The sequence below is a fragment of the Phalaenopsis equestris genome, unplaced genomic scaffold (assembly GCF_001263595.1).
Source record: "Phalaenopsis equestris unplaced genomic scaffold, ASM126359v1 Scaffold000022, whole genome shotgun sequence".
Classification (NCBI taxonomy): Eukaryota; Viridiplantae; Streptophyta; class Magnoliopsida; order Asparagales; family Orchidaceae; genus Phalaenopsis; species Phalaenopsis equestris.
In genome coordinates, this window is record NW_018164464.1 from 1,704,242 (window position 1) to 1,725,902 (window position 21,661).

At 37.0% G+C, this 21,661-nt stretch overlaps 1 protein-coding gene across 2 annotated transcripts in view; it reads right to left on the bottom strand.

The window, feature by feature from the left end:
• Positions 1 to 2,241: 2,241 nt before the first annotated feature.
• Positions 2,242 to 21,661, bottom strand: part of LOC110018433 (serine/threonine-protein kinase D6PK-like) — a 26,010-nt gene continuing 6,590 nt past the window's right edge. For both annotated transcript variants that reach the window (XM_020715743.1, XM_020715744.1), the window contains 2 exons: positions 17,218 to 19,098; positions 2,242 to 3,247 (listed from right to left, as the gene is read on the bottom strand). In XM_020715743.1, coding sequence (XP_020571402.1) covers positions 2,389 to 3,247; positions 17,218 to 18,761 — 2,403 coding nt within the window. In that variant the 5' untranslated portion in view covers positions 18,762 to 19,098 and the 3' untranslated portion in view covers positions 2,242 to 2,388. The remainder of the gene's footprint in view (positions 3,248 to 17,217; positions 19,099 to 21,661) is intronic.

Genomic DNA, 21,661 nt, shown 5'->3' on the forward strand with positions numbered 1-21,661 from the left:
TATCACTTTATTCAAGATCATATCTTTATTGGGACATCTCCAAATCCACTACATTAACACTTGACATCAACTTGCAGATATCTTTACAAAACCTCTCTAAACCATAGCTCAACCTACTTTGCCCCAAGTTGATGTAAGTTGATAGTTCTGTCTCGATCCATCAACTTGTCGATGGATATTACACTATCGTGTCAATTGTAGAGTGATAGAACAAACTCTCCTCTTTCTAATTGTTTGGTGGTTACATTGCATACTAGAACCTTCTCATCATGTATATATTGTGCATAGAAAGGATTGAAATGAATAGAAATTCCAGTACTACAACTGATTCTTACAGTTCGTGTCTTCAGTTATTATTGTTCTAATTTACTCTTTTTTTTTTTATTTTGGAGTTCAAAAACAACTATTCGTCATGATTATAAGAATTGTCTTTCTACAACCAAAAATATTAACATATACTCATTGAATAAAGAATTTCTCTAGTTAACTCATTAAGAAATATCTTTATTTTTTCCTTTAATAACAGTCATCTCATTCTTTTCCTCGTCCTCACATCTTGTATTGCTTCTTGTTGTGGGATGTCTGACAGAGTTAAATTTTTTTTAAAATTTTTAATAATTTCATCATGTGATAATAGATTTGAATAAAGCTTTAGCTTGGAAGACATTTTCTTAAAAAGTTAAGAGATAATTACATACACAATACTCTAAACATTGTTATTTATAATATTATCACCAATGTGATTTTTTGAAACACAAAATCAATGCATTTACACGTGCCACAATCAAATCATTCAAAACTTAATAGAAATAAAAATATAATCTACATACCACACAATTTCTTGGTATTTACATAACCTACACCAAATGTTTGATATTTATATTTATAACACTTTGGTGTTATAAACCTATAAATGAAAATATGCATTTCACTTATAAAAAAAATTAATAGTAGTGATGTTTTTATGTGATATTAAAGATTTAACTATTTTGTATATAAATATAAAAAGTTTAAATGTAAGATACCTAAATACATGAGAATTGTAAGTATAATAAATACATTTTTTTTTTTTACTTTCAAATTACATTCCCCTTTTGGTTCATATCAATCCATAACTTAAATGCAATTTGGCATACACATTGTGAAAATAAACATGATTGGATTACCTATTGCAAAACTTCACTATAAATCCTATACCACAATATAAGTTTAATCACTAAAGTAGTCCTCAAACAAGGCCTAGCACATGGCTTTAACATTTAAAGCACACAACTTCAAGGTGAGAGATTAGAAGAAATTCACCAACAATCATTCTATTAATCTTGAAACATCAACAAAAATGTATCTATGAACATATTTGATATAGAATAGATGAAAGTAATCAAAGTTTAAAATTGCTCAAAATACACTCAGAAGCTTTTTCAACTCCATTACAAATATATTTTCAGCACAATTATCAACTAAAAATCAATTTCATGTCTATTTGAGTATAGTAGCATATAATCAAGTAGAATTGGCTTGTAACCTTACACAGTAGATGTTAAAAGGTACATTATGATATAAAATATAATATAATATATACTTTTATTTAATATTAAATAAGTCTATTTTGAGTCTGCCTCCAAGTTAAACTTGAGAAGCTTAATTTGATTGAATCACCAGACCCCAATGCACAACACTCTATCCGGTTTTCAGGGCTTAATGAGGGAGAAATATTTGCGTACATAAGACGTACGCAGAGCTGCGTACGACTAGTAGGTTACAGAGAGGGTACTGGGGGGTTTCTCTGCGTTATAACCCTTGTAACCTCCCTGTAACCTACCTGTAACTAGTAAGTTTCGCGCTTTTATTTTCATATATTTGTAAGTTACATGTAGGTTACAGGTAGATTACAGGGATGTTATATGGGGTATAACGCAGATATAACCTTCAATACCCTCCCTGTAACCGAGCAGACGTACGCAGCGATGCATAAGTATGCAAATATTTCACCTAAATGAGAGCTATTCAACTTGGAGGTAAAAAGTTCATAATCTAAAAAAATAAAAAATAAAATATAAAGTCTAATAATAGTCACAAAATAAAACATTTAAAACAGCCTAGAAAAAACTCATATAGATTGAAGCGAACCTGTAAAATGGGCCCCATTTAACCATTCAAATTTTTCTGTTACACCACATATTTAAGCTCTCAACTATAGCGAAAACACCATAATTACAAAACCCACCCTTGCAGAATATCTGGCTGGCATTTCTTCACAACCATAATCTGTCGCTTACAAGGAGCAGAAACTTAGCTGCCGCACACTACTGAACATAGCCACAGAGAAATCCCACCACTGTCATGAAACCAAACAAAAGCTCCTCTTCAAAGAATAAAAAAGAGCCGTTAGAAAGTTTCAAATTCAAAATCATCTGCAGTGTATCTGAAATCTAAACATTTTCCTTCCCCATTTCTTCTTGAAACCAAGGGATCCTCTGTTTCTTTCATACTCGACGTCTCCGGCGGCTCCGAGCAGCGGATTAAGGCCCAGTTAATCCCCTCAAAGAAGGAATGCTGCTTAATTTCAGTAGCCCCTTTGACAGAACCAAGCCTGCTCTCAGGTTCTTTTACCAGAAGAGCTCTGATTAAATCTTTTGCATGAAAGCTAACAGAGGGAGAATCAGGGAACTTTAAACTCTGGATGACTATATTGTTCAAGGTTTGTTTATTGTTAGAACCCTTAAAGGGAGTCCTACTGAACAGTAACTCATATAGAAAGATTCCAAAGGTCCACCAATCCACAGAACTTCCATGTCCATGTCCCTGTATTATCTCTGGTGCCAAGTACTCGTGGGTGCCAACGAAAGAGTTCGAGTGCGCATCGGTGGGCTCAAATACGAGCTGTGGAAGTGGGAAAACTTGTCCAGCCAAATCTGATTTGAGCTTCCTGTTCCATGGCATGGAGGAGGAAGCTAAAGGAGTCCCGAAGCATGAAATTGGAGTCCAAGATGGATGTAGGCATAGTGGATCCAAGCAGTTGGTTTCAGAACAAGGTTCGGATCGCCTCTTGGAAGAATCTGGTGAGGTTACAGATGAGGATTTGAGGAGAGTTGGATTGACTGTGCACCTAAGAGAGAGGTCAAAATCAGAGAGCATAATGTGGCCATTGTCCCGAATGAGAACGTTTTCTGGTTTGAGATCTCGGTAGATAACACCCTGTAAATGTAGGTACTCCAGAGCAAGAAGAACCTCAGCAACATAAAACCTGTGATAAGGTTACAATGTTAAGGGCATTTTTTTAAAATAAAATTACATGAATTTTCAATTGTGATCCAATATTCTGTTATTATTGCAGATATAAGATGCTTCATGGTTCATTTTAGAACTAAAGATAAATCAAACTTGCTGCAATGCATCAGATCTAGGATTAGGAATTTGTACTGCACCTGAGCATGATAAATTCATATATTTAAACAGTTCATTTGTTTACTTGATGCAATGTGTTACATTGGCGCGTAGCCTAAGGGAAAATTTATTTTTTGTACGCCTAAGTGCAATTTAGACTATTATTATAATTATTGTTGGGTAATAGGCTTGTTATGTCTAGGGTTAGTTTTATGCATGAGATTTGATTGAGCTTAGGTTTAGAGTGTGGGAGAGATTTCCTACCTCTCAGATTGTAGGAATTGGGAGAGATCGCCTACCTCTGAAATTGTAGATGCTTGTATTTTGTATTTTTGTTGAGTTGTTTGATTTATTGAAGAAAATTTGTACATGTTTTAATTTTTGTAGAAAAATGCATCAATTTTGAATTTGGATCGTATCAAATTGGTATCAAAGCAAGATTATGGGAAGAAACCATTGGATCCCTGAGTGTTGGACCTTCAGCTACAGAAATGTATCGCTGCACCTTTATCTAGTTGAAAAGAAACGCACCGGATCGCGACGTAATGTGTACCCAAAGACAGGATCAGCACAGTCGCAAGATCGTGGCACCTCCTCGGCAAGACAATCGTGATTTGGAGCTAGCAGCATCAGGATCAAACATACGGTTCAAATATTTTAGCAAGTCCATGTGACCATTCCTGTGATACAAGTGTGATCGTTGGAAGCAAATGGACGGATTTGCGGCCATAATGACCGAACAACGCCAATACAGTCGCGATTCGAGGGCTACGCCCAATCCGAGGGATCGCAGCGAACAGAGACCTGAAACTTTCATCTTACAGGTCGAGGGGATAGCGGCGAACAGAGACCTAAAGCTCCCATATTTTGGGATCCTGCCGATCTGTGTGCGTATAGTTGCAGTAGGTGCTACTGGGAAATGACAGCGAGATTTATGTGACCCGGAAACACTGATTTGTGGTACAGTTGTCATAAGGCTAGCTGAGAAGAGACGACGGGATTTTAGTGTATAAAATTATCTTTGAGATCGAAAAATTTTATGGAAAAGATGGCATTAAAAAAAGTAGATGATCTGGAAAAAAAATTGGAGGAAGGGATGAGTTAAATCAAATCTGGGATGAAAGAAAGGTTCGCCGCCATAGAGAAAAGGTTCTTTTATATGGAGAACCGACTGGAGGACCGATTGGAGAGCAAGGGGGAAATTCAAGAAATGCTAAAAAGACTCATTGAGATACAATTCAAAAGACCCCACCGATAACTCAATTTGCAAACCTTAAAGTTGACTGGAGATTCCGTGGCAAGATTGAAAGGAAAAGAGAAGGAATGTGAGGAACATGAGGAGGAAAATATTTATCATCACAAACCCCCTCTCAAGGCTTCGATTAGGGGTGGATTAGAGACTTTTGATGGAGGCGGTTGGGCCGAAATATGGAGAAGAGATTATGCAAGAGATATGGAGGAGCGCGAAGAATAAATGAGAGAAGTATGGATGGGATATGGCTAAGATCGAAGAATGGAGTCTTACCTTTGATACATGAAGGAAACAACGAAGAAAGAGAAAGAGGAAGTTGGATGGAGAAGTTAAGAGTTAGATAGTTGAAGATGTCAATCTTTGAGTGGGAAGACGCAAATAGGTCAGTGAATCGGGCAGAGTGAAAATTTGCGTTGAATGGACTAGATAGGGAGGAGAAACTCATGGCATCAGGGTTGTGTTTGGAAAGGAAAGTTCTAGCTTGGTTCAGTGAAGGGAGGCTAGAAACCCAATCCATTCGTGGGAGAAATTCAAGAATTGTTTGTTGAAACATTTTCGAGCAATTCGGAAAGGAGACCTACACGAGCAATTCTATGTTTTGACTCAACAAAAAATTATCATGTAATACAATGAGAGATTTGAACTATTATCAGGACGGCTGAGGGAGATTTTTGAAGCAGGACTGGAGGAAAATTTTATGAAGGGCCAAAAGCTAAACATATGAGCATCAATTCAATTACTGAACCGTGGGGATTGACAGAGACGATGAAGCTAGCTCAGACGGTAGAGGAAAATAATCAAATGAAGGTCAGTGGGAGCAACACAGATGGAACGTCCTATCGAAGTGCTAAAACCACGACAATACCAAAAGTTTGATTTTAACCCCCAATGGCTAAATAACTTGGGTGTCTCACTAGTGATTTGATGATAATAAACATTGGGTTTTCTTATCCAACTGCGACTAAGTGTTTTTTTTTTCAAAGATAATCAAATGGTCGCAACCATGGTGATACTGAGTGATTTTCCTACACAAGTCTAGAGCACTCCTTGGTCGGAGGAGAGACAACATGTTTAATTCAAGAAAATTCAAATGCAAAGGTTTGAAACATAGTTGTCTTGGTCTATTTAGGTATTTAGGATACTATGCAAAGGTTTGAAACATAGTTGTCTTGGTCTATTTAAGTATTTAGGATACTTTCCCAATTAAATTGATTAAGATAAATTTACGAAGGAAATGTTTAGCACCAATTTTTATTTATATTTTCTATTTTTGCTTTTAAAAATATTTCAACTTGCATTTTTTTTTCATTTTTTTCAAAACATGAACTCCCAAGCACTTGATCTCGTGCACCATGTTGACCCGTCCCACCTCTGCTGCCCCTACCCTACTCCGGTACAACACCCATACCCTGATGTTCATTGTCGTGCTAACCGCCCCATGCAAGTGTCAAGCCACACTCGATTATAAAGAGTTGCCCCACACCCCCAACCACACATAGGCTCGCCCCCATGTGCCTCTAGCCAACCTTGATCACAAACTCCTCTCTTAGCTTCATTCTTTTAAAGTAAAAAAAAATAAAATAGCCAAATTTTAAATGCCAACTATATTTTTATTTCACATCAAAATATAAAAAGAACTAAAAGTAAAACAAAACAGAGGCAAAAATAAAAAACAAAAACAAAAGTGATTCCAAACAGTCTAAGAATTCAAGAAGGATGAACAAAAAAGAAAAAATATATAGATATTTTTTTTACTAGGATTCAAAATCTATGTTATTTGCTACAAAAGTTATTTTTTATATTTCTATAACTTTTGGGAATCTAATTGACTTGATTTGTTGGTTATTTAATTTATACCTTATTTATTAGCGATGAAAAATTGCATTATTATTTTATTTTCAATGAGCATATGCATAAATAGTTCATACTCATAATATTGATCCCTTAGCATTTTAGCAAGTTTATTTAATTTTTTTTTTCTTTTATATTCATCAACTAATTATGCAATTCATTATTATCCACTTAAGAAAATAACTTTTTTTATAATTATTCCTTAATTATATGGTATTTATCTCAGCATGTTGCAATTATTTCATTTAAATTTCTTAATTGGATTAATTAGACCTTAATTATTGATTATTTATGTAATTATGGAATTCGATCTAATTTTAACTCTATTGGATTCAGTTAGTTGTTTCTATAAAACTTCATATACAATATCAGATATAATTTGGTTTCAATTAGTCGTCTTAGAGTTAACCTTAGGTAGGCGATGAAGCTATAAACTCTATCCTTTTTTGTCCACCTGTAATCTTCTGTGGAAGAGCTCCACCTAATTTCTGATCTTTAACACTCTTAAGGCTAAGAGAGAAACAATATCTTGCTATATGATCAGGTTGACAACACCAGTAACATGTGTTGGAGCACATCAAACATTCACCCTTATGTAGTCTTCCGCATTTGACACAAGTAACTACATTACTTTGAGTCGTATCTCTACTAAATCCAACCAAATTGTACTTGGAACTTTTCCCCATTTGATCCTTCTAATTGATCAACATGTTCTTCAAAAATAATCTTCCTCTTGTGCGCCTCCTTATGTTTTTGAGTAAATTGATAATCGATTTCTACTCTTCTAGCTCGTTCCACTAATATCAAGTATTCATTGATCCCGAAAGACACGAACGACTGTCTGATTGGGTCCTTTAATCTCGAAAGAAATCTGTAGCGCTTTTCTTCTGCAGTAGCGATCAACTATGGTGCATATCTTGACAATGCAGTGCATTTTGCTTCGTACTACATGATTGTCTTCTCTCCTCGCACCAACTTGATGAACCTGTCATGCACTGTCTTCAAACGTAGGGGATAAACCATTCTCTGAATAGCTCCACAAACTCCTCCCAACTGACCATCATATTGGGTATGTCCCCTAGCTTGTACTGACGCTGCTCATGCCACCATATTTCGGCTTTTTCATCAGCACAAACATAATTAATGACACTCACTTTATTCGGACAGCACATACTATCTAATATCTTTTCAATTCGCATTACTCAATTCTCTGCTTCAATTAAATCTTTAGTTCTTTTAAACAATGGTGGATGTAAATTTTGAAATATCTTCAAGTACTTATCTTCATCGACTATATCACTTATGATAAGCTGCAATCAGGGCTCCTGAATCAGCTGAGTCATCTTTGTCATCATCGGAGTTGGAGCATTAGTATTCATATTTATAATATGTTGTACTTCATTGTTTTCTATCATATTCCCTCCTATAATTTTGGGTGTATCAATATGTCTGAATGGATATAATTATTAATTTGAGTTAACTTAAATTTTAAATTTGTATTATTAGTAAAATTTTCTTATAATTACCCTATTGGCGTACATTAATTATTCCTGGACCTGCTCTAATACCATTTTTGTCACAACCTGACCCAAAATTTGGAATTAATCAAAACGGGTACAGATAGTTTTCTATATTCATTTTCCATAATTAAGATTTAACAAAATGAAAGTCTCTAAAGAAATTAAATTAAAGCATTACAATAAAATTTATCCCATTACAAGTCCGTGCATTCTCAAATATTACTCTTCTATCATTCATCTTTTAATTAATTAAATTACCTGAAAGATTAGTTAAAAACAATTAAACTAACCAAATCAAGTGAATACTCACACTCATAATCTATAGTAATACAAGGAAAAAGAAAAATAATATGATTGCTAGTTAAGTTTTTTAATAAATCAATACAAGCATTTGATATTTTATAAAAATGATGTTATTCAATAAATCATATTATATCAAAATAACATTTGTACAACCGGCACAGAAGCATCGTCTAAAAATTATATCAATTAAGATACTTCAATATCAATATCATTTTCTATTTACGTGCACAGGTACCCTAAAATTCCCCGCCAGTATCAAAAATGAGACTTCATCATAAGTAGTCTTACACATACAAATAGTCAATATAGACATCATTCATGTGTTATCGTAATGACCACTATAATGCATTAAATGATGTTATATATATATATATATAAAATATATATGACGATTCTCGTCCTCGTTCTCGCTCTGCTAGGGTTTGCCTATGTCGATCCCTGGTTTTACTGATTCACTGCATTTTTGTCGAACTGTTTAGTCCTCATCCTTCTCGCTTTCGTCGCCAGTCTTTCTTTGTCGCGTTGCGGCGACTCTATTTCGTCATCCTGATTCAGCGGCTCTCTCGACAGGTCGTCGGGCTAGGGGGCTTCTGTTCAACGGGTTTCGTCGTCCCAATTCAGCAGCTCTCAGTTGCCTCTCGTTGCGGCTTTTGAGGGACATCTGAGCGGACGTCTGGGCGCGGGCTTCTGCATCGTTCCGAGAAGTGCTCGGGGGCGTCTCTTAGTTATCGCTAGCTAGTCGTCTGCAGCTCACAGAGGGGCTTTCCTGCGCTCCTTGCTCCCTGTTTGGTTTTGTAATTTGCTCTCTACACCTCCATCTATTGAGGATGACTTCGGATATATTATATGTTGTTGCCCTTGCGAGTGCTCAAGCCTCAGGTACGCCTAAATCGTGTTATTTTCCTCCTTCGTTTGAGTGGGAGGACATCAAGAAACCTGGTAGAAAGAATGGGAAACCTGTCATCTTTTTTACAGAAGCTGAAGGTATTCAACTTGCTTCCTCCTATCGTCTGAATTTGTTCAGAAAATTTTTGTATGACCATCTCAAAATGGAGCTGATTCAAGGCATAAATGAGTTAAAGGCATATATGTAATACTAATAAGAAGCATACCAAAAAAATATATTTGTCGGCATATTAGTATCTTCCTTGCTTTAGGAATTCATGCCAAATATACTTTAGGAATTCATTCCAAATATACTTTATCCAATGTAGTACTTGATCACACGCATTTATTTGTTAGAAAGATTATTTGGATCGATAACAAAGCAATGAAAATTCTGAAATGGTCTGTGAATTTTGACCCATAAACGGAACCATCAATCATTCTGGTGTGGATTCGCCTCCCTGATTTGAAATTTCATTATTTCACTCAAAAAGTGTTGTACTATATTACCTAAGCTTATGGTAAACCACTTAAAACGATCATTCTTACTTTTAATCTTTCCGCACATCTGAAGTCACAGTACTTGTTGAAAGAAACATCACTTCATCCACTTCTGAGGAGATTTGGTTGGGCACACGACACCATGTATAATGACAAAAGATAGTGATTGAGCATTTTCATTCTTATTGTTCGAACTGTCGTATGTTCGGTCATTCCATTTCTCAATGTCACCATGTACACCCCCAACTCAGACCAAAAAAGCAAAGCGCTCCGCCAAAGGCAGAGAATCCAGCTCCTCTTCATCTCCATGTTATTGACACTATTGTTCATCAAAAGGATACCCCTGAAGACATCACTAATCTCACAGGCAATATGTGAATCATACAGTCTTCACACAATGTTGTAGCTCACCCGTCTTTGGAACCTCCAATCATGGGGACGAGGGAGATTCTTTAGGCCCCATCTGCTCTAAAACCTATCACTGATATTACAGGTGGCAATACTTCTACTACTTCTACTACTTCTACTGTTTCACTACCGCCTTATCAGGTCGAACAAAATGTTAATGTTTCTCAGACTCATGGGGACATGATGTGCAACAGCCGACATTTGTCCGGCCACCTTTAGAACAATTCATTGATCAGATGAGTCAATCATCAGATGAGGAATGACAGGTCTACACATCCAGAAGGAAGAAGAAGATTGGAAGCAACTTGAGCTCAGAAATCTGATGGATTAGCCGGCTCCCTTCCGAGAATTAGAGGCAGAGGGAAGACTAAAGTGGGACGTCCCTAGCACCCTTGCGCCCGTTAGTGGCATTTTTGTTTTTTATTTTTTTGTATTTTTTACTTTATTTGGAGTTGTGTTGTTGTATTTTGTGAGTTGGGCCTTCTTTTAAGCTCTCTCATACAACCTAATTGTATGTTTTCCTCTTTGGGCCTTTTCTAATATATATATATATATATATATATAAAAGCCTAGGGGCAATTATGTTAAAGGGAAAATGATACAGATAGATTGTATGAGCTGACACAAATAGGCACCCAACCCACACAATACAACTCAAAAAAGAAAAACAAAAAAAGAGATGGTATATATAAGATCAATCAGAACGACCCAAACTAGTTTTGTCTCTATCTCTAGTTCTCGAAAGGGAACCACCTAACAAATTGGTGAGGTGTGTATCATTACCCGACGTAACCAAAGTATCATTCATTAGATTCCTTAGCTCAAGTAGTCTCTATTCTTCTTCTTCGTCTTGGAAGTGTAAATCTGTCATTCCTCATCCAAAGATTGTTGCTCATGCGAATGAGGTGGTAAAACTGTAATACAGGATTGTCAACAGTTGTACCCACAATAGGTTCTAGTGTATGTGAAGTATACGCCTGATACTTCCTGAAGATAGGAAGCTACAAGGTTCTCCTGATGATCAGTCCGAACATTATCCTTTGTAGGTAAGGATCCTTCAGTACTGTTTTCAATAGGGGTTCAAAGTGTCAAAGTGTAGGTTGCCCAATAGTGTCATCCCGCAGTACATCAATCACAGAAATAGTATTGTCAGGGGAGGGGTCCGCATGGGCAATTAAATCAGATACAAAATCTTGTTCTGTGGTAGTTTTCTCTCCAGGTGGAACAGATATGTCTAGAGCTGTGGGGTTAGACCCATCCTTATTCACTTCAACTTTAAATTTCAAATTATGATGGATCTTATGACATTCATCAAGGATATGCCCAAACATCTTACAATGATAACAATAAGGACTATATGTTCCATGACGATTTGTTGTCAATATCAATTGAGTTGTGTCCAACCAGACTTCAGTAACATCAGGTAAATTAATATCTCTTTTCACAAGTATTATGACCACAGAAGATCTGATTATGTTGAAAGTGAGTAGATCAAGTATCATAAGGTCCCCAAGTATGACCCCAATAGAGTAAAGAACCTAATGATAAAAAAATGCAGCATGATAGACTAAACCATACTGGTACAGTAGGAGATTCATGATTAGGGTCGAAATCAAGAGACCACTTGAGTAACTTCATTGACTTATCTGCAATGCTAAGATATTTTTTGGAGAAAATTTGAGTGTAGTCTTTAGCCAGGTTAATTGAATCAACACATCTCTCTCAGCCATGAGCCTCACTTTTCATTTTCCTGTTAGTTTGAGATTATCAAAACTTTTTCTGATATCTTCTATAGGTGGGTGCCTCCACCGAAATTTTTCAATAAGAGCGAACTTAAATTTCTCAGTCAGGATTGAAATTTCTAATTCAAAGAAAAAAATTGTTGTTTTCTCACTTTTCCTACTTGCATTTTTAACAAAGGGGCAGTCACATGTATCAGCACCACAATCCTTATAACTTAAGGGGAAGACAACTGCTGACTTCACCAGAGGAACACCCACCACTTGGGCAAAGGAAGCTTTGTCAGGTGCAACCGAAGAAGGAAACACTATCAGAGCAGGGAAATCCTCCTGCTAGAAGCTCTTGATATAAATGTTATTTGCATAGTGCCGAGAAATCAGAAGATGAAGATGCGAACTATCAGGCAGAAAGTCGCAGGCGTCGAACAGAAAGCATCAGATGCGAACTGTCGGGCAAGTCGGCGTCGAAACAAGGACGACGCAGAAGCGAATAGCTGAGGACGTCATCGTCAAAATCGAAGAGGGAATCGTCGGCGTCGAAGAAGTCGACGCAAGCGAACGAAGCTAAAGTGACGAGCGAAAGCGGAGTGTATGATAGAGACGAGGTGTGAGCCCTCTCGTTCGAGCGATAATCATAGGCGACAGAAATCTCCATTTGAAACCCTAGCAAAGCTCTCGACCGCCATATATATATATATATATATATATATATATATATATATACCTCCAACCACCTTTAATGTGCCTAATGATTCGAGTACGACCTCCTTAAGGCCAATCGTGTCATAGAGGATTTGAATCCCCGACCTGAGGGGTCTTATACCCTAGATGTCAACTAATAGGTGGCACGCGCGCACACACACATATATATATAACATCATTCAATGCATGATAGTAAGTACCTACAAACCTATAACAATCATAACAATGTGACTAATAAAGAAAAAACATATCAATCAAAATAAATTTTGTCCAAGTATCATTAATTACTAATACAATATAATTGAGAAGAACCAAAATATTATCATATATTAAAAGTACGAGTACTCATCTCAACTTTGATTAATTTGTTATTAGATTTGTCTTGTCGTCAACTATTCTAAATTGAAAACTTATTACATAACTTTAAATTATTATTTTAATTAACTATTAACTTTGCATTATTTATGCAATAAAATTTTCATATTTTACTTTACTATTATATATGTAAATATTATTATTATTAATTTTATATTAAACCAATTAAATAACTTTATTAAAGCTTAATCAATTGAGCCCTAATCCAGACGATGACAGCTTCTTTTTTCTTCTTTCATCTGCACGTGAGATCCGGATCACATGAGAGCTCTTCTACAGAGCTACAATGTCATCCTCTTTGACTCCTTTGATCGCAGCTCGACACCCATGTCGGCTCTTCATCTGTTATGCTCTTCTTCTCCCATGCCGCCGCTCCTCTCCTCCTTTTTTCCTCCTCTTCTACAATGGTCGGCTAGGGTACAGTCGAGCGCCCCAATGCATAAAGCTTCCCTTCCTTCTACTTCCTTTCTTTAGCACGCGAGCATAACATTGCTGCCCTAACCTACTTGACACGGTAGATAAGTTGACTTCGACGATTTACACAACGAACTTCACCTCCATGGCCTCTAACCCCCTTCGCTTCCTCTCCCCTCTATTCGGCTTTTCATTTCCTCTCCCTCCCTTCGGCTCTTTGTTTTCTCTTCTAGCACTTTGTTTTATCTTCCACGGATAACTAAAACGGGACGTCATAATTTTTTAGTAGGAATTTTGAAAATGTTGGGTGTGAGATTTAGTCACAACACAAAGTGAAGATCAATAAACAACCCTCTAGAAAAAGCAAACACAAAAATTCAAAAAGAATACTCTATTAACTCATCTATGTGAAAATCCATCTTAATTTTTTTTAGTAAAAACAAAGATTTTTTTTTTAACATGACACAAGCAACCATCTTTCTCCAAGAGACGCCGAAGTCATTTTGAAATGAAGAAGGGAAGAGAAAGTGGTCGGACCACTTATAAGTGCCACTTAGTCAGCCCCCCACCCCCGGGCTTGCCCTTGGCTACTCCACAACACATGACTCCCAACCATATGTGAACTTATAGCCAACATTCCTATGAATTAAGTTCACAAAAAAACAAAGAAACACTTTTACTTACCATATTGCACAACCACATAAAATAAACAAAACTGTTTAGAAAATGTTTCAAAATAAAAAATGTATTCAAATTAGCAAGCATTCCTCTAGACTTGGTCTTTTGTAATTGAACCTCTTTGATATGTGGTAGTTCTCTTAGATTAAGCTCTAGTATTAGGCCCACCTCTTAGGCTTATAGCCCAACCTTTGAGTCATTATGATGTCCCACATCACCTTGGCATAGAGTTTGAGGTGATTTCTATTTTTATCTTGAATATCATCAGATCTTTAGATGGTGATGAGGAAATCATCATGCACAGCTGATTCAATGCCTCTATAGCACCAGTAAATAAAATAAACAGAAGTGCAGCAAGTGTCATTTCAATGGATGAATTTTTTTGAGCTATTTCTATCATAGAAAAACTAAGTAAATGAGCTGAAAAAGATACATATTTATAATTATTATAAGGAAAATGTTAGAATTATATGAAATAATCTTCATGGTTATTTATAAAAGGCACGAGAATGCACCTTACCATGATCCAATCATAATTGAATGATATTTCCCATAAGTTTACCTACTTAAACTACCAGAACATAGCTAAACCGAGTGTCTAACGTTGGACTATAAATTGCTACAGCCATCAATGTCTTGGATCGAAAATTTGGCTTAACTCCACCAAATACAACAATCATAAGAGCGTATTGGTGGTCACAAATTAAATTTTTAATGATTGTGTAGGTGAAAATAGCTCCAAGAATGAACCTTGATCTTGAACGAATCTTCTAGAAATCAGTGACAATGTCCACTATTTTGCTAGATCAACTTCATTCCCAAAGAGAGGTATTTTGAGATGGACTTTAAAAATGTGGAATCTTGAAGTAGCAAAATATTTAGGAAATAAAAAATTTTAAAATAGATTAAGGAAATCAAAATCTTTAAAATAGATTGTACAATTATGAGCGCACATTATGATGAACAGAGCTCTCTGGCATGTTATTCATAGAAAAGCGAGCCCTGGAATGTTTTAGTAGCCCTTCGGTCGATGTCTCCACAAATTTTGTGTGCGACCAAAGGCCACATGTGAGATAGATTATGACCCAATCAAAGTAGGCCAGCTCAACTTGTACCGATTGATTATGTCAATCCAAGGACTCACGCGACCTTAATTTAGCATATTTAATTTAAAAGCCCATGGCAATGTGTTGAGTTTTGTGGAACAATTATCATGTTCTTTTGAGCTTGCTTGGACTCCAATTTGAGAAAAATAAATAAAATTTGGCACCAATTCAATCATTCTAAATTTCTTTGAAATAAATGTGCATTAAATTTTGTTCTTGGAAAGATAGGGATTTTTACGATAACAAAAGTTAGCAAATCTAGAGCAACCTAGCCATTGATTAGGGGTTTAAATGAGGCGAGCTTGAGGGAGCTAATGCTTTGTTCGTGTTCAGCTCATTTGTATTAGCTTGTGTTCAAAAGTGGCTTGTGGTCAAATTAGGCTCGTAAGAAAATTGTTCGTGTTCTACTCAATATTGATTGTTTTGTTTGAATTGGCTTATGCTCAGCTCGATTTTCCAAGCATTAACAAAATTAATTAAAATTTATAAGGTGCAAATTTCTAACCTGCGCCCATCTTTTGCAATAGAAGGCACTTAAACCTTTACTTTGGTCGAGCCTTATACCGTGCGAAGCCTCTTCTCCCTCCCTCAACGAAAATTGGATAGCACCAGAGCAGGCTCTGTCTTTCTCCCCTCGCAAGTTTCCTAGCCTAGTCAACGGTGCACGAGCGACTCTTCTTCCTCTACGACGCTTCTTCCTCTCCTTTGTGTGTGAGAGATCCGGACGAAAGCCTTCCTCGCAAGAGAGCTCCTCCTTTGATCGAACTGCTCGAAGCTCGACTTCTTCCTTTGTAGCGAAAGCCACGAGCTACTCGTCGTCTACTCTGGCCTCGCACCTCATGAACTTTCTGGTGTTGGCTCCCTCTCGGTTGAAGTCGCGCCTCAAAGCAACAAGCAACTATGCGATCTTTTTCCTCTCTTGAGCCAACCCTTGAATGGCAGAGGGGTAAGATTCGTAAAAAATCAACCCTCGAACGCGGCCGCAAATTCGATCCACAGTCGGCGTTTAACCAAAATAGAGGGACGTCGCTGCTCAGCAACCGTCCCAAACGGACGAAATTCGCGGCTGTCTCTTGCACCGCGCTCCGGACGCCGATCCAAACGGGGCCTTAATCTTATATATAAATACATATAATATATTATTATATGAATAATATATATATAATTTCCTGATTTTGAGCTAAAATAAGTCGAACACGATTAAACAAAGGGTTGTTCATGATCGGCTCGTTTATAATTCGAGCTTAAAAAATTTATTTGAGCCCAACTCGCTTACATAACGAATGATTCAAACACAAGCTACTTCATGAGCCAAATATGAGTTATTCATGAACGAGTTCTTTTGACACCCCTACCATTGATAGCCTCTCCAATAATAAATTGCATTGTTTCAACATGAAGTATGATGACAATGATAATAGTTATCGCTAAATAATTAACAACACAAATAGCAAAGAGAAGAAAGTGATAAAGAGCTAGATGAAATGATGGAGCTTTAGCAAGGATCGACTTTTTTATTTTGACAATCTCGGTTCCACTAAGTGAGCTTATTGTAACATAGACTCAACATTAGAGCAAACTAATTGGTGAAAATTCATTACAATTGAGAATGAGGCTTGTATAAATATTGTTAATGCATACTCGTGGATTAATGGAATTCAAGGAATGGACAAAAAGCTTCTTTTTAAACCATAGAAATTATTAGAACTTTATCATATGTGGATTTCAGAAACTGCATTGGCACAAGGCAATAGAGTCTTTTTCTTATGGTCTGCATCTGAAATAAATTATGATCAAGTTTTCTAAAGATTAATTGTTAAATAATCTCTTTCTGTTGGTATAAATCCAAAAAAAAACATCATCCAAGTTTAGACGATGAATGACATGCACATGTGAGAGAACAAAAATACAAGAGTTTCCACAACGAGTGAAAGGGACGGACAAAATGACCAAGCTCTTAATTTTATTGCTTGAATTGACAAAATATGCATATTTTAGATTTTTTGCCGTTAAAACACAAGGCCAAGAATAACTGTCTTTGCTCCTAGAATAATTGAATAAATACTAAAATGGATGGGTCCATTGAAGCTACCTACCTAGCAGCTGGCTCAGAAAAGAATCTGCCTGCTTGTCTCTGTCGAAGAACATGAAGATCACCACCAGGGCAATATTCCATGACCGAGCAAGAAAGATTATCAGAGGTGAAATGAGCATAAAGGGTTGGAAGAAATGGATGGTCAAGCATTTGAAGTATCTCCCTTTCTGTTTCTGCTCTCAGCAACTTCTTTCTACTAACAAGAAACTCGGTATCCACAACTTTCAGGGCATATAAGCAATCCGAACCAATTAACTGAGCAAGATAAACGGTCCCAATATCTCCACAGCCAAGTTTCCTGAGTAACATAAAATTCTTTAAGTCTATATCCACATGTTTCTGTGCAACATTGCAGACTGCAATCCATCTCACATCCTTAGACATATGGGGCCTGCTGCCATTTCTACCTGTGATAAAACAATTTTTGTCTTCGCTGATGGTAGTGCTGCTGCTATAATCACCAATGCTACTTTTTGAACTATGAGAGCACTCCCCCTTTTCTCTTGATCTCAATGTTTCAACCACTTTAACATCATTTGAGTTATCATTATAGCAGCTAACTTGCCATACATTCAGATTATCTTCACTTACGTTACTATATGTGGTTTTGATGGGCGGCACATAAGAATTTGTATTACTGCATGAAGGAGAAACATAATCTTTGAGGTGATTCAACTTAGTTTTACCAGAGACTGAACCAGATATTTCGGATTCATTGGATTTTACAGAAGTACGAGATTTCCCATCATTCACATGCTTTGTATTCCTTTTATCAAAACATTTTCTCTTCAACAATGGTTTTTTCAGTATCGGTCCCACGCTAACCTTGCTCAACTCCACCTTCACTTGATAATCAACTGTGGAAGTTTTGGGCAAAACCTTTCCCTTTATTCTAATCAACTCTTGAGCTGAAGAACTTTCTGCAGATTCCATTGGTTCCTTACTTATGGGTGAAGTTGCAGAACAGTGAGAAGAAATCAAATTTGCAGTGTATGATTTTGCGTTTTGAGCAGAACATACATCACTCATATTCTCAGGAGAATAACTTTGATTTCCCTCAGGAACTAAAGGATGTTCCATTGCATTTTGTCTTACTTTGGCAGACGGGTCAGTCTCCATAGCATGGAGCACAACAGAAGTATACAAATTTTTAATAGTTTCAACATCATAGGCACTGGAAGCTTTATGCGGCAATGATAATCTCTTCATAGCTGCCATCTCTGCTGCATGAGAAAGGCATAACCTTCTTAAAGCTTGTTTCAAAGTTAGTGATTCAGAAATTTCTTGTCTAGGCATATGAGAGATTCCAATTACTTTCTTTAGAGTAGATTTATTAAGCAAATCCACAGCTTTCTGGCAAGAAGGGCCCGAAGCCCTGGAAGGCCCTCCAGTAAGATCATCTTCCACAGATAGTTGAAAAGAACTCTCAGCAGAGTCATCTCCTTTAAAAGTACTAATGTACGTCTTGCATTTGCTCGAATGAAAAATATGATCCTGTGCTTCTATTGATTCAACAATTTCAGACACAGAACCAGAAGAAACCATTTTTGTATATCTATACCATAAGCCAAACTTTTCAGACTATCCAACTTGACCAGATGTTCAGACATAGCATTACTAAGCGACACACAATTCCTTCCACTGTTGAAGAAATACAAATGTGTACAAGAGTACTATCATTTTTGCCTTTCAAACATGTAGAGTATGGAGTGTTAAATATATGGATCACTAATCTGGCAATATGATCTACAACTCTTCAACACGCTTCTATCATAATTTGCAGCCGTTTAAAGCTGATGATAACCAGTTGAAAAATACTCACATAAAAGGAATGACATCAAAGAGCCGGAACCCTTATATTGCATCTCAAAGAAATGAAATCCTACATATGATAAATCAAGTAGACAGATAAAATGAGGAAATAGCATAAAATTTAAGAAATCGTACATCTGATGGTTGAAGTGGACAGACAAGACAAGGAAATAGCATAAATTTTAAAAAATGCTCCATTTGCACCGTCGTTCCATTGCTAATAAGCAACCAACAAATTTAAAAACTCATAGCGACGGTTTTTGTTAATTAGATCATTTCCACAATCAACATATCAACAATCTAAGCCTATAAAATGTCATAATGAAAAAGCTAAAGTAAACTCTCACAAGCTTATGTATGTCAATATAGTAGACGTGCACTCAACAAAGCGTTGCTTCCTGTGCGCCAAAGTGTCTGAGAAATTTAAATGGAACACTTTGAGACTTTGAGCACTAGTTGACTTATGCAGGTGCATGTGGTCACATTGGATGGTTGAGTTCAAATTTAAATTTTTTTAAATTATATTTCGCCAAAAGACGCAAGTTTAAGAATAGTGTCACTAAATAATGTATCATAACATTTTAAATAGCTCATAGTTTACAAAAGGTGACATTTCTTCACCAAGGGACAGTGAAGGCCAAACATACTCTATAAAAATACAAGGTTCATCATTGGCCAACAACACTACAACCTTCTAAATTAAATTCCTTGACAAGTTCTCAAGCTCCAAATTTATTGTGTGTAGGTTTAACTGATTGGGTTGTATATTGGGAGTGATTAGTCCAACAAATTCAACCAAAGTGGAGACAACTACTACCATAAAGAAAGTGAACATGCTACCAAAAAATCATTGAAAATCCAGTCTACTTCTAACTCCTAACGATTTAAGAAGCAATCATGGCTGCAAAAAATTCAGGTGCTTCTTTCAAAACTATGAGTCAAGATTTCATCAAGTCAAGAGAATTTATTGACACAAACTTTGACATTGGAAGGCCAAGTTGTTGTTCTTATCAACAACAACAACAAGCCTTTATCCCGCTAAGTGGGGTAGGCTGCATGAATCATTTTTCTCCACTGCGTCCTATTGAGTGTCATATTTTCATTTAATTATAATAAATTAAGATCATCTTTTATACAATAAGCCAAAGTCTTTCTAGGTCTACATCTGTCTTTCTTAACATAAGTCGAATCTAAAGCATCTACTCTCCTAATCAGATCATCAGATGGTCGCGTATGTGACCAAAACATCTAAGATGACTTTCTATAATTTTGTCCGTCACTAGAGCTACACCAACCCTAACGCGGATATGTTCATTTTGCATTGTGTCTCCAAGTGTCAAGCCACTCATCCACCTAAGCATTCTCGTATCGGCAACACTTAATTTTATTTTATGTTTCTCTTTTAAAGGTTAACATTTTACGCCATAGAGCATTGCAGGTCTCACCGCCATCTTATAAAATTTTCCTTTCGGTCCAAGCGGTTCTTTTTTATCACACAATAGGCCCGAAACATTCCTCCACTTCAACCAATCAACTTGAATTCTACTATTAACATCCCCATCTATATCACCATCGCTTTGCTTTGAACAATAGACTTGAGATATCTAAAGCATCCACTTCAACCAACTAACTTGAATTCTACTGTAGGGAGAGGATGTTGGCTGAAGAGGGCCTGCAACAGGGAGTTTCAAGATTCCAGGGAGAGCAGTTCCTGGCTAAAGGAAGAAGGTCCTGTAGAGGAGGGCCTACACCTGGGATTGAGAATTCCGGAGAGGGCCTACAACCTACAGAAAGAGTACTTCCTACATGAAATAGGGAATATCTGGCGGCCTGCAGGGGTTGCCGCTAATATTTGGGTTGCTGCTGTGATAAGGCAGGAAAAGGAAGAAAACATAGGTAGCTTCTCTGGTGTAAGCAGAAGATAACGAAAGCTTAATAGGGATAAGTAACTTGAGAGAAAATCCAACGGAGAAAGCCAAGATAGAAAGTCGTAGTGATGACGGAAAAGGACTGACGCCTTCAGGAAGATTTCCGGCTGAGAGGCTTCAACCAGCAGTGAGAACCAGATCATTACCATAAACGTCGGCCCTAATCAGATCACAGAGGACGTGTTGGACGAGAATTCCAGTAACATGGATTGGCAAAAGAGAAAGGGAAAGAAAAATTTGTGGCAAAGGGGATCCCGGAGGAACATGAAGCAGGAGCCAGGGACAGGAAGGGCCTGCAGGCTAGATGATGACTGCTGGGAGGATATTGGCGCTGGTAAGCAATTGGAGAGGCTCTGATGTCTGAAATAAGATCTAGGGATTGGTTTGCTCCCTAGCTTGAAGTTCAAGTACTTTGTGATCATCTCCAAGTGTGTTTAGGCTTGCTCCTAGTTGATTGTGGTGGTGCGAGTTAAAGTTGTTGTTTCAAGACAGGTTACTGTTTCTGATGTTGCTCCTGCTGCTTGTTGATACTCCTGCTTTGTTTGGTGTTGAAAGAATATTCTGCTGGAGGAGAAGGGGTCAACAACAAGAAACTTTCAGGTTTTAGGGAGAATTTTGGAGGACCTGCAATAGGGACGCTTCCAGCTGCATGGAGAATTTCGGAGGGGCTTGTAGCAGGGAGAATTTTTGTAACAGGGAAGAGCG